Source organism: Calliphora vicina, chromosome 4 (genome assembly GCF_958450345.1).
Source record: "Calliphora vicina chromosome 4, idCalVici1.1, whole genome shotgun sequence".
Lineage (NCBI taxonomy): Eukaryota > Metazoa > Arthropoda > Insecta > Diptera > Calliphoridae > Calliphora > Calliphora vicina.
In genome coordinates this window covers 4,754,365-4,768,614 of record NC_088783.1, presented here as the reverse complement: position 1 = coordinate 4,768,614, position 14,250 = coordinate 4,754,365, and the positions used below count along the sequence as shown (strand labels likewise).

Below are 14,250 nucleotides of genomic sequence, written 5' to 3'. Positions count from 1 at the left end.
AATTGCTGGAAAATTATTTAAATGACAGATAATTCTCGCAAACTCAAGATACAGAAACACTTGTGCGAGAAAAAACATATTTTGTTTAATTTTACACTGTTTTTGTTGCAATTCAATCGTTTCATGCGGAAAGTTTTTCGATTCGAGAAATACAGAAACGGGCTACTGGATTACGTTCGTGTCTAATTTTATCCCGATCCGATGAGCCGTTTATTTTTTGATTCTGCCCCGCTGTGTGTCGTTAAATAACGATGCATCGTTAGAAATTCGGTGATCGTTACAGAATTGCGGTACTGGTAACAATTTGTTTACCATCTGGACTGGAGTCCATAACCTAGAGTTTAGTCATTATAATCATTTGCTCAAATGGTAACCCCTAATCTAATCCAAAAATAGTTTTCCCTTGTATCGTTTGAAAACTACAGTAAATTTGATAGTTAGTGAATCTGAAATCAAAAATTATAAATGTGACATTATTTATAAAAAACTTACAAACTCTCGCTACAATAAATTAATTCAATAAAATAATAGATCTAATCTGATAAAAATGTACATATGTGTGTGTGTATGTAAGTAGTACGATTAATTTGTTTATTGCATTTTCAAAGTGATTATTATAAAGAAAGATAAAAGTTTGTCACAAACTTTAATGGACCCCATTGCTGGCCACCATTTGTGATTGTTGCAATTGCTGTTGTTGTTGCTGCTGTTGTTGCTGCTGGGCATGTAGTGTTGGACTAGCCGATGTTACCGCTGAACCCACAACCACTGTTTGATGTTTATTTGAAAAATCTATACATGATCCGGATGTCAAATCGATTTCTTCTGAATCGGAACCATCTGAACCCTCATCCGAGTTTTGTTCTAAGGCGGCCATTAAACGTGGATCATTTTGCATTTGGGCGTGCAAAGCTTGTGTCAAATGTTGATTTTGTTGATGATGATCTTTGTAAAGTTTTAATTCCGTGTAGGTTTTTTCAGTGCCATTGCTTTTTGCCAGTGAACTTTCGGCATTTGCATCGTGTTTGTCTTGCTGAAAACTGGAATGCATCATGGTAACATTGTTTTCGTTTAGAGCTCCATTGGGATTTTCTTTATTTGCTGTATTGGATAGATTTTCGGGTGCGACGTCGCCTTGTTGTAAACCTGGTGGTGCTGAACCATTAGGCATGGCACCGTTTGGTAAACGAGAACCTGCAGGAGATAATTGAATTAATGATAGTTTATCGTTATTGAAATGTGATCTATTTTACCTCCTTGACCCATGACCGGCGGTGTTCCTAAACTTAAACATCTCATGCGCCAAGCATCTTGCAATAATTGTAGTCGTGCCTGTTTACGCCATTTGGCTCGGCGATTTTGAAACCATACCTAGAACAGAATAATTAAAGGGAAAGAAATTAACTTATATATGTATTTCCAATAGTTTGTATATAAAATAATTTAATAATTATGTCACATTTAACATGAGGTTTTTTTTTTTGCTACCACCAACCATAGAGAACATAGAGCGGTAACTCGAAAAAAACTCAAACAAAAAAATTATTCAAAAAAGTTACACATACGAGTGTTGTTTTTGTTTTCACATCGTTTTTTACTAATATATTCTCACCACTTAGGTTTTTGATAACTGAGTTAGGTCTTTGACAGGAGAGTTTCCGCTCTATGTATTTTCTCTATGCCACCAACCATAAACATTTATTTTGGTTACATTCTCAACTGAATATTTTCGAAAGAAACCATTTTCGAATTTCCATGTATAAAACATACAAATTCGAATGATTATATTTTCGAATGAAATTACACAATAACCCCCTGGAGTGGATGGATTAAAATATTTTCGTAATTTTTTTCAACTTAATTAAAGTTTATGTTTATGAACAATTGGTTTTAGATTTTAATGAAAATGAGTTTTTGAAGGCAAAATAAATATATACCATATCTATGGTATAAGTTTAAAACCAATAACATTTTTGTTTACAATTTATCTTGGAAAAATTATATTTCTGAATGCAACCCTCTATCTTTTTAATCTTATTCCAGAAATCGTCCGCTTAATGCAGGTGCGGATCCAGGCCAACCATTTGGGTGGGAAAAAATTAAAATTTGTTCTTCTTATTCCTTTTTTATATGAAAACTTTTCGGATTTGGGGAGGGAAATTTCCTATTTCACCCCCTCTGGATCCGCGCCTGACTTAATGTTTATATATTCGGAATAAAAACTTTACAAACCTCATGTAAAGAATGATCCTATATTCGAACCAAGGCCACTTTATTATATATTACAAATTGTAGCGTAAATTATAAAATACATGCAAAATCCTCAATCTATTAGTTGTATTTAATCCAGAAAAAGTGTCTTTTTCAAATATTTAGTTTTTTTTTTGCTCTCCAGAAAACGTGTATTTTTTAATATTCTTACATGAGGAGCAGCAGAACAAAATGTACTTTTTTGAAAATTTAAAAATTTTGGGAAATTGATTTTTTCTAGACGATTTCAACCCAAATATTATAAAAAACATTATTCAGTCCATTCTAGAGGTTTATAATAAATTTTAAAATTTTTCAATAGTTTATGAACCACAATTTCCATACAAAATTTCATAAATTTAAAAATGTATTTTGAATATGAGTGCTATAGTTTATAACACATTTGGGGTATTCACACGGTCTACTATTATTCATATTGTCATAATGTCCTAATATATTATAATAGTTGTTGTTGTGTTTTAAATAAAAAAAAGTATTATTTTATGACAAAACAATAAACATAGTTAAATAGTCTTATTAGTTTAGAACTTTTTTGTTTGAAACACAACAAAAATTTGTTTAAACTATCATAATATATTAGGACATTATGACCAAATAGTAGACCGTGTGAATACCCTAATTAAATATATTGTTTTGTCACTGCCTCACTCTTCATAAAATATCCAATATCCACAAATCTTATTATTTAAATATTTTTTTTTTAGTTTCGAACATTATTTAAAAATATTTGGCTTTTATGTTTTAAAAAGGTCAAAGGTCAAAAAAATTAAATTTTTTTATATAACTAGGTTTGTATCTGAGCTTTAATTCCATTTTGTTTAAAGCCTATCTATATATATAAAAATGAAATGGTCCATATGTATGTAATCGCATCACGTGTGAAAGGCTGGAGCGATTTGGCTGATTTGTTTTTGTTCGATTCGAAATTTTTGATAAATTGTAAAGAAAAAAATGCCTGGTAAAACTAAGAAATTTTAAGTTTTTAATATATCGCCTCATTTTTACTTCTAATTTTTTCTTAATAAGACACATTTTTGGAGAAACTTGAGTAGTGCTTTCTTTTCACTACTCAAGAAATTCCAGTATTAATTTATTAATTTAGATATTAATTTATTTTTTTATAAAATCCTTTCAGATTTTTATATTTATTTTACTAGTTTGTAATAAAAATGAATTGTCAAAGGAATGAATTCAACACGATTGAAATATTAAGGAATTAAGCCTATGAATTAATTCATAATCAAATCTTTAATGGTATTTTTGAGATACAATTTTATTTGATTTCTTAAATTTAATTAATAACACAGGTCAACAGTAAAAAAGGTTAGACTAACCACTATATAGATTTGTTGCATCATGGCTATCTACGTACAAAAATGGTAAAATTTTTCAATTCTATGGATAGATTTTTTTTTTTAAAAAATATGAATTTTGTTAGACTTTTCTCCACATAATTAATGATAACTCAAAAATGGTTAGGCCGATGTTATTAAAATTTACATAGCCTTTAATCCATTTATATATTGCGTTTCAATCGGCTCAGTAGTTTCAGAGTTATAATAACAAATTTAAGCCAAAAATACAATTTTTACGTGAAAATAGCAAATTTAAAAAAACTCATGAAAAATCGAAAACGGCAAAAATACAGGTTCAGATTTATTGCTTTACCGTAAAGCCACATATAATAGAAACAAAATGAGATATCGATCATAAAAATCGATTGATTCTTTTCGAATTTATTCACAATTTGGTAGGGGTTTAAAAAGCCTGTAACATTTTTTCGATTTTGTTGCCCTGTAATTAATACTTCAAATTTTTGGTTTGGATACAGTAATTTTTTAACAAATTTAATAATTTTAAAGCCATTTCTGAAAAATAAAAGAGATATTATCATTTTTTTATGGAATTTCCAATTATAGAACCATAACTTATTACAAAACATAAAATGAAAACCTTTTTAAATTTTGGATCTTTAGTTTAAAATTCTGTCAAAGTTATTATAACACTTTCTATGATATCACTTCTTTGTGGTGTTTCTATTGTTAAAAAAGTTACACAAAATCTATTGAAGTAAATGATATTGTTATATTGCCCACTTCTATTTGACTCACAATTACATCCAGATATCGTTATTATTTTCTCTTACAGTCTGTTTTTATAAAATTGAACGATTCATCAACACACAAACAAATCACACAATTTTTATACCCTTCACCTCACGTAGCTACGTGAGAAGGGTATATATAAGTTTTTCATTCCGTTTTTAATTTCTACATTTTTCATTTCCGACCCTATAAAGTATATATATTCTGGATCCTTATAGATAGCGGAGTCGATTAAGCCATGTCCGTCTGTCTGTTTAAATGAATTTTCTGAAGACCCCAGATATCTTTGGGATCCAAATCTTCAATAATTCTGTCAGACATGCTTTCGAGAAGTTTGCTATTTAAAATCGGTCCAAAATAACGGGGATATGAGCAAAAAACCGGGACAACCTCGATTTTTGACCTATTTTTGATCTATATCTGGATTACTAAGTCATTAATATAGACAATATGGATATCTAATGATAGATATTTCAAAGTCCATTGCAACGTTGTAGATAAGGCTATAGTATAGGGAAAAATATTTTTTAACCCGAATTTTTTTTCATCAACAAATTTTTTTGTCATAATTTAAAATTAAAAAAAAAATTTTAAAAACAATTTCAAAAAGAAAAAATATTGAAAAAAAATTTAAAGTATAATTTGTTTTAATTTTTTTTTTTTTGTCAAAATTTCAAATTTTCAAAGAAATTCTTTTCAAAATTATAAAATTATTTTAATAAAGTCGGAAACGAAAAAAGAATTAAAGTTTTGTAAAAACATGGAGTTATAATTCAAAAATATCTTAACTTTAAATGATTATAAAAACTTAACTCGAACCTAGTTTTCAATCAAGTTTGGCAGTTTTTTTTGTCTAATGACCTACTTTCATTTCGTTCCGACTTTCCAAATAAAAATATCAATATTTTATTTTTATTCTAACAAAAATTTTTATAATTAATTTTACCCCATGTTTTTATAAAACCTTTAGCTCAATCAATTTTTCACAGCAAAGATAGAAATTTGGTTTTCCACTTTATTAAACGAATTTTATAATTTTTAAATTTGTAAAGAATTCGTTTGGAGACGTTTTGAAATTCGTCAATTTTATAAAAATAGGCATACATGTTGTTTGCACTTACAAAAGTAATGTAAGATCAAATAAACATTTATGTTTAATAGTTTTTACCCTTATCACTTCAAATATTTGTACTGTACTGTATAAATAACGAATTATCCACCTGATAAATTTTAAAAATTATTTTACTAAGAATTTCTAATCACATTTTTGTTTTCATATAGTTTTTTTTACTAATACATTTTGACCACTTAGGTTTTTGACAAAGAACTATCTAGTCTTTGACATGTGAGTTTCCGATCTATGTGTATTTCTCTATGCTTCTAATGTTTTAATAGAAATCGGAATTGTTTTTTAAGTCCATATTTTTTTTGGTTAATTGTGATATATGATCGGACCATTTATCGAAATAAACAAAAATCTGGACTTACAAACAAAAAAAAAAAAAAAAAAAAAAAAAAAAACACGAGTTAGGGCCTTTTTATATTAAGGCATCGATATATATGTATTTCATTTAATAATTTTTTTATATGGTTTTCCTAATCAACTTTCGAACGATGGATTTAAATTAGACTAAATTATTATTATTTATACTAAAACTTATTAATTGTTTTTAATAAAGAATTTTAAATTATTTTTTATAGTTGCCAATAAATAATAAACCATTATTGAAATTCTGATTTATACTGCAAATTTAATTGTAATAGCACAAAGTTGAAGTACTTTTGCTGAGATATACAAATATATACTTATTTAAAAGTTACAAGCAATTTTTTAATTTTGTCTAGGATAATTATGAAACTTTGTTTACAAAATATTTTAAAGCCTGTATTTTAAGGATCATCAAGAAAGTAAGAAATTTTAAATAAAAAACGTAATATTTATAGCCCGAGTTTAATAATGCTTTTTTTGAGGCACTCTTCTCTGATAGATGGTTAATTTTTATCTGATAATCGATGGACAGATTTTTTATTTTATTAAATTTGTCTTACTTTTCAAAAAACACACAACAAACCAATCAAATTTGAAACTGCATAAATTAAAATATTCGAAATTATTTAAATAATCAACTATGAAAATGTTAATTTTATTTTTTAAAACAATTAAATTAAAATATTAAAAATTATTGACATGACTACTTTGAAAATGTTAATAATTTGTAAATGGAAAAGTTGCGAAGCTTTGTATTTTTTTTATCAAAAACATTACATATAGCAATTAACGTTAAAATTAAAAGTTACAAACTGTTTTTTTCATTTTGTCTAGGGTAATTATGAAACTTTGTTTAAAAAATATTAAGGGTACTCATTTAAACGCTTAAGTTTCCCATTTGTGCAAATGGGCAAATTTGCGCGACATGTTTCATGAACCCACCTTTTCAATTTTGTGCAAGTTTATACAGAAAATTTATATTTGTCAAATAAAAATACATAAATTCAACAAAAGCTTTAATAATTTTTTTTCAAATTGTATAAATTTTAATTTTAAAATGTTGAATGAAAGTTAAATCTTTGGAACAAACGGTAGTATACATAGTTTGGAGGACTTTGTTTATGTTCTAGCTGTTGGTTAATGTTTTCATACACAATGTCATTTAATACAATCATTCTGTTCCAAAGTTACACAATTTTAACATGCACAAAATTTATCGGAGTTGTGCAAACGAATTTCCATACATTTTTTGACATTTCATTTGCGAGAGTGTAAAAATGCACAGATTGCACAGTTTGCGAGGCTTTTAAGCGTTTACATGAGGACCCTTATTATATCTTAAGGATCATCAAGAAAGTAAACAATTTAATAATGCTTTTTTTGAGGCACTCTTCTCTGTTTGATGATTAATTTTTATTTGATAATCGATGGACAGATTTTTTATTTCATAAAATTTGTCTTAGTTTTCAAAAAAAAAAACTGGCAAATTTCAACAAACCAATCAAATTTGAAACTGCATAAATTAAAATATTCGAAATTATTTTAAATATTCAACTATGAAAATGTTAATTTTGTTTTTTAAAACAATTAAATTAAAATATTAAAAATTATTGACATGGCTACTTTGAAAATGTTAATAATTTGTAAATTGAAATTGCGAAGCTTTGTATTTTTTTTTATCAAAAACATTAAAATTAACGGCGTTCGTCGATTTCTGGTAAAATATAATTTTTTAATGCGAAAAGTCCATCCATAATTAATTATTATTTCTAAAAATATCACTCATACGTCTGGTGTGAGAAAAATTAAATAATCGCCATAATAATTTTTAATCACCTGAACACGAGCTTCACTTAGACTTATTCTTAAAGCGACTTCTTCGCGTAAAAAGACATCAGGATAATGAGTCTTTTGAAATAATGCCTCCAATTCTTGCAGTTGTTGTGGTGTAAAAGTCGTACGATTACGTCTTTGGCGGCGACGACCGAACATGTATTCCGTTAAAAGATCACCGGGCAAAGGAGATAGAAATGGACCAGCCATTTTAATATAATTTTATATTAATTTATAATTGTTTTGCTTTTAATGGTATTAATTTTTAATTGTTTTTGTAATAAGTCATTAAATTATTATTAGATGTGTAATGTTGTTGTATAATCCGTTAGACACGTTTGCATTTGTTATTTTTAATGTTACACGTTGCACGTACCAATAGTAACTGTTCATAGGCATTAGCAATGTTTGCCTTTTTATTTGCATAACCACCAAATGCTAATATTATCATCGTAATCAACACCAACATCATCATCGTTGTCATCGTCTGCACCACCATCGTCATCATCAGTTGCAACACCAACACCAGCAATATTATTGTTTCTTCTATTTGTTCTTGTTGCTTTCTTTGTTATCCTGCCTGCTATTTGTCGTGTGAGTTTATTAGTAACATCATCATCAACAACAAACAACTACAACAATACTAATACAAATAACGTTAGCATCAGCAACAGCAGCAACAACAACAGAATCATACGAAATGCACCCGAACAATAAACGATTACAAACAAACAAGATGAAATGAAAAAAATGAAGAAAAAAACAACGACAACAATTCGGTTTTACAATTTGCGCGCCATATGCAAATTTAACTTGTTATGAGAATAATTTTCTCATTTTTTATTGTTGTGTGTGGTGGCTTATATTCAGTTTGCTCATTTTTTACTTCCGCTTTCCTGTCGTTTTTGCTTTTGTTCGATAGTGTTAGATTCTCTCGTTTTCTCATTTGCAAAATTAAGGGTTTTTTTTTATATTTTCTGCTGAAATAAGTCTCTTGTTTTGAGGTATGAATTACTGTATTTAGAATATTTATATAAATTATTTGATTATTTATAATTGATTAATGGGGTTATACTGTAGAAAATCGAATGTGTTCAAATTTATTATAAAAAAAATATTTTTTTTTTCGAAATGTCATGGAGTAGATCTGGTTATTGACAATTAGAAACTTGATAACTTTGTAAATAAGCGTTTGATAAAGAAAAGGAGTCCCATTTGTGACCATCACTCATATTTCTGACCAAAAATCGATTCTTGTATGAAAATCTGCAAAAAACGGAAACTTATGGTGAATGTGTTCCATCGGTTTCAACATGTGAGAGATTTTTTGCGGTTCAGAAGTGGTGATTTTGACACGGAAGGCAAAGATCGCCAAAAATAAGTTTGAAGACCAAGAATTGGAGGCATTACTCCATGAAGATTGTTGTAAAATTCAACAAGATCTTGCAAAATCATTGAGAGCCACTCAATCAGCAATTTCAAAACGTCTGCAAGCAGCAGGACTCATACAAAAGCCGGAAAATTGAGTACCATACGAATTGAAGCTGAGAGACCTTGAAAGACGATTTTGTATGTCTGAAATGCTGCTTGAACGCTATAAAAGAAAATCAGTTTTGCAACGAATCGACACCAAATCCAAATATCGAGGCTCTTGGTAATGCTCTGTATTTGGTGGGACAAAAAGGGTCCTATCTATTATGAGCTGCTGAAATCGGGCCAGACCATCACAGGGAACCTGTATCGAACGCAACTGATTCGTTTGAAGCGAGAATAGTCCGAAAAACGCCCAGAATATGCTGCCAGGCATGAAACCGTAATGTTCCATCATGACAAGGCACAGTGGGGCAGAATCGAAATTTTTTGGAAATAAATCTGGCATTTCTAAACGGCTAAACGGCATTTCTAAAATTTGACGTGGGCACAGCCAAGGAGTATTCGAGTTTAAGTTATTTAAATGGGCCCTACAAATGCTACAGGGCGGCGCTATGGGGGCTCAACATGTAAAGTTTTTGAACAAGTATCTTTTTTTATTTCCCATCCGATTTCAAAGATTTTTATATTTTGTGAAAGCGCTCGGCTAGGCCCTGGTGCTTGAGTGTACTATTTATCTCTTATAATTTCCGAGTTATAGGCATTTCAAAATTGAAATTTGCCATGGTCCACTTTTTATAAATGTAGGGCGTAGATTTGTTAGTTAGACAACTAAATTGCCAATAATATACAAATGATTTCAGAGCAATATCAATTATGAATCCAAAAATAAACGATTAACAATTTAAGAATTAAAAAAATAAAAGATTTTTGCTTTTTTTTGGATAAAAAGGTGACATGACTCTTTTTTTTATTAAAAATAACTTTTTTTAAGAACATATAACAATTTTATGTTTTTCTGTAAGGTATCTTTATGGAGTACATTTTGGTATAAAACACATGCCCTATTTTCCGAATATGTCGGCCCTACGCCCTTCGGAAATTCACCTATTTTCTTATAAAAATTTCAATTGTAGGCCATATGTTCTACAATCCCAAAGCTGGGATCAGAAAACGGTAAGCAGCTTTGGAAACCTTGATGTGTTCCCTATTTATCTCCAAAGTATTGTCCCAGCCCCGAAGAAAATGTGGACCCTATGAGCAAAATTTTTAAAAATGCCATTTTTGGGATTTTCGCTCCAATTTTAAGGAATTGAGGGACTATTTTTTTAAACTTTCCCAGTAAGCACCAAAGCCCCAAAAATTCAAGCACTTGAACATTTTGTTGGAATTTGACTTGAATGCAAATGTAATTATACTTTAGACATGAAAAATATTTGAAAATTTATTTATTTTTCAAACAAAAAACATATGGCTTAAATTTATGTTTCCTTTTTACTGGAGAATGCTATTGAAATAAAGTGTAATACAACTGTAATTCAATTGCTTGACTATAATTCAAGGCTTGAATTACACTTGCTTTCAACTTGAATTCCAGTTAAAATGCTTATTGGGTTGTTATTTAGAATGACAAATTAAAAAAAAAAACATTGAAAATTTCATTGAGTTTTGTTAATAAATAAAGATTTTATTACATATTTTTGAGTTTCTAAAACTAAAATTTGTATCAAAATTTTAAAAGGATTGCAAATATTAGGAACTATTTGTCCATATTTATTCCGAACAATTTTTGGTTTAGATAAGTTAATTTTAATTTCAGGTCAATACCTATCTCAATTAGATTCAAAAATATGCCACTTTAAAACTCATATTAAAAAGATGATACTTTGAATTTGAATTGAAAAATATTGTGTATATTAGATAAATTTTTATTAAAAAGATTATAATACCTTGGTTAATGAATTGTTATATGGTTTCAATGTGTTTTTGTATTTCTTTAATTTAAAGTATTAATGTTTTAAATTGAAAATTAATACATATCTACATATTCTATGCAGTTGCATTATTATATATGTTTGTATGTATATAGAATATCATTTTAATATACAATACAATCACACATACAAAGACAAAACAACCAGTCACATTTCAATTTAATGTATTAAAACAATAATAACAAAAACAATATTGTTTAACTGTAGTATAGTAAACAGCATCAAATTACAAAATTAAAAATGGTGGATTCTTTTAGTATAAAAAACTACAACAAACAACACCCAGAATAAGTACATATTACAATACTTGATACAAGTATGTAAATATGTATGACAGATTGCAAGTACATACATATGTATGTAAATAGCAACAAGAGTAAGACAATAACATTTAAGCAACAACAACGTAAATATTATAAAGCAACAACACGTAAAAACAATATTCATAATTTGTTAAAATGATGAACAGTAAAAAGCCACCTTCCTCTCATTCTCTTTAATTTTACTTTACTTTGCTTCCCTTTCTATTCTAGTTTACAAGAGTATAAAACATACATATAAACAGGATGTAAATTGTAAATGAATGTAGAGGTAGATGTAGATGTGTGTTGTTTTGTACAATACAATCAAGTCTACCAGGTTTGCATATTTTTGTGTTGTTGTTGTTTTAATATTTTTATGTGTTTTTTTACTCAGTTATGATTGGCTTTGCTTAAATGTACATTTGTATACATGAATATTAAAAACAGACACCGCTCCGCCTATTCTATTTTAAATAGAATAAGCTAAAAGAATATACAGAAACAAAACAAAGCAACAGCAACAACAACACATACAACAAACACACAAACGATGTTGAGGATGTTGATGTTGTTATAAATGCAAAAACAAAACTGTTCCTGCTCCTGCTGCTTCAGCATCTGTTAAAATAATAAATAAATATAATTTTAGCGCAAGCGCTACCACCACCCCTCTTGTTGCACTAACTAAATATATACAGAACAACACAGCACAACACAACACTACTGAGTCCTGTAAATGGTCCTTGACAACAATACAAGGATAATAACATACATACAAACAAACATACACAGCCACACAAACCGATGCAGAAAGTAGCAGCAACACTAAGTTTGAAAAACAAAACGTGCAAATGAGAAAATTACATCCCTTCATTCATTTATAAATATTTACATACATTCTTACATTCATATGTATGTAAGGATGGATATTCACAGCAACAACAACACAACAATGGCACAATTGTGTTGTCGTCCCCATCGTCATCAACAGCACACTTTTATGCACAGACATTTATATATGATTTAAATTAGACATGCCCTTAAAAATTATTATTATTTCAAGACATTTAACTTCACAAGAGTTTAGAGTTTTTTTAAGTATCAGAAATTCATTAAATGTGTCGAAAACATTCATATTTGTTTCCCAGCAAAAAAAGTGAGGAAGAAGATGCAGAATTTTCACAACAAATAGCATGCTTGATGTACTTCCAATTTTGGTGAAAAAGCTATGAATTTTACATTAGCTTGTCATTGGAGGGATGTTGTTCATTTTTGACAACTTGTTACTTAATAAATTCGATGCTTTCGATGCGATTAAATTTCGATTTTAAGGTGTTATTTTAATGTAGGTAGTGGATACCTATATTTTTTGGCATCTTGGATGGAAATATAAATAATAGAAAAATCGAAATCGCCATAGTGGTTGCGGAGATATGGCTGAACCGATTTTTATCAAATTTTCAGTGAATCTTCAAATTTCAAATTTTTACACTATAGCGCTAATGACACTATACCTAATGATTTAAAGGTCAGTAATTGTGGCCAAACTTTTGCAAATAAAAAAAAGTTAAAAAAAATCAAAAAAAAAAATTATCAAAAAATTATTTTTATTTTTTCATTCGAGAAATAACAACTTTGTCAAAAGACCACCTCAGTGTTTCGGGTGCGAGGTCAAGTCGGGGGCGTCCGTGCTTTTTTTGTTCGACACTATATATTCAAATCGAGATGCAATATAAAACAGAATTATTGTAAGGGCCAGCAACGCGGACCGGGTTCAGCTAGTGTAGTTATAAAATTTATGAAACAATGGTTGATTAATTTTAATGATTAAAAAATGTAAAAATTTTTTGTATACCAATTTTTACAGGTTTTAATAAATTTTAAAAAATTCAAAAAATGTAGGAAACAATTACATCAACGAAATATTTATAATTCAGTGTCAAATACCCATATTTAAAATCACATCTTCAGAGGTAGAAAAGATTCATTTGCAACTTTAGATGTGATTAAAATGTCATATGTAAAGATGCACTTCCATTATTTTTTGCTGGGTTTCATTGCAATTTCGATTTATAAGAGATTTCGTTATCGAATGATTTTGTAACTTCACATACAATGACAGTCCCAGCAGTCCTAGAAGACTGTCCTGAACTAGTGATTTTACCGATAATTTAGGGTGACAACTTGCTACATAACTAGGTACGTGACTAGTCATTTTAACACGTGCATGTCTTAAGCAGAGGATCGATTGACCCTTTTGGATTACATAGAGACACATGCACAACAAAATTAACGTTTAAAGTGAGTCTAGTCATTACTTAGAGACACATACATTACAATTGTGTTTACGCTAGATTACATGAGATATATAAAGTAACCAATTTACTTCTCTCTGCATTACAAATAGCATATATTGAAGATTTTAAAAGTTAAGTCATAAGATAGAAGCTCTACAGTGCTTGATATGAACATTATTATAATTAATATATCCGTCGTTTTCTCAGAAGAACAATTATTATTTTAAAACTTTAACTTTTTAATTCCTGGTATAATTTAAAGAGTCCTTACTGCTGGGAACACTTGTGTATGTTTTAGACATTGCGCTATCTTAATTATTTTATGTTTCTGCACAAAAATATAAGTGCATATTTTTTAAATTTGTAGGTAATATTTTTATTTTTTTTAACATATTTTCCAATAATTATAATAAATGAAAACCCGACCTCTATTAAATCAATAGCATTAAATGCGATGTTTTTAATATTTACTTTTAAAATTGGGTTAATTTAATCCCAAATGCGATTAAGGGTAAATTTTTTGCTTGGAATGTTGGACTTTTCCATCCATTTTTTCTCAAGTTTCATAAAAATCGACCCAAAAAATGT

The 14,250-nt window shown here is 28.6% G+C and overlaps 1 protein-coding gene across 1 annotated transcript; it reads right to left on the bottom strand.

Moving 5' to 3' along the window:
- Positions 1–562: 562 nt before the first annotated feature.
- LOC135957285 (diencephalon/mesencephalon homeobox protein 1) lies at positions 563–7,915 on the bottom strand. The gene is made up of 3 exons (XM_065508007.1): positions 7,702–7,915; positions 1,254–1,371; positions 563–1,194 (listed from the first exon to the last, which is right to left on the bottom strand). The coding sequence occupies exons 1-3, from the start codon at positions 7,906–7,908 to the stop codon at positions 647–649; spliced, it is 873 nt and encodes a 290-aa protein (XP_065364079.1). The 5' UTR covers positions 7,909–7,915; the 3' UTR covers positions 563–646.
- Between the last annotated feature and the right edge of the window lie 6,335 nt (positions 7,916–14,250).

Coding starts and splice junctions, on each gene's coding strand:
- LOC135957285 (XM_065508007.1), bottom strand. CDS start 7,908: ATGGCTGGTCCATTTCTATCTCCTTTGCCCGGTGATCTTTTAACGGAA. Junction 1,372..7,701: donor TAAGTGAAGCTCGTGTTCAG/GTGATTAAAAAT, acceptor ATTCTGTTCTAG/GTATGGTTTCAAAATCGCCG. Junction 1,195..1,253: donor GCCGGTCATGGGTCAAGGAG/GTAAAATAGATC, acceptor TATCTCCTGCAG/GTTCTCGTTTACCAAACGGT.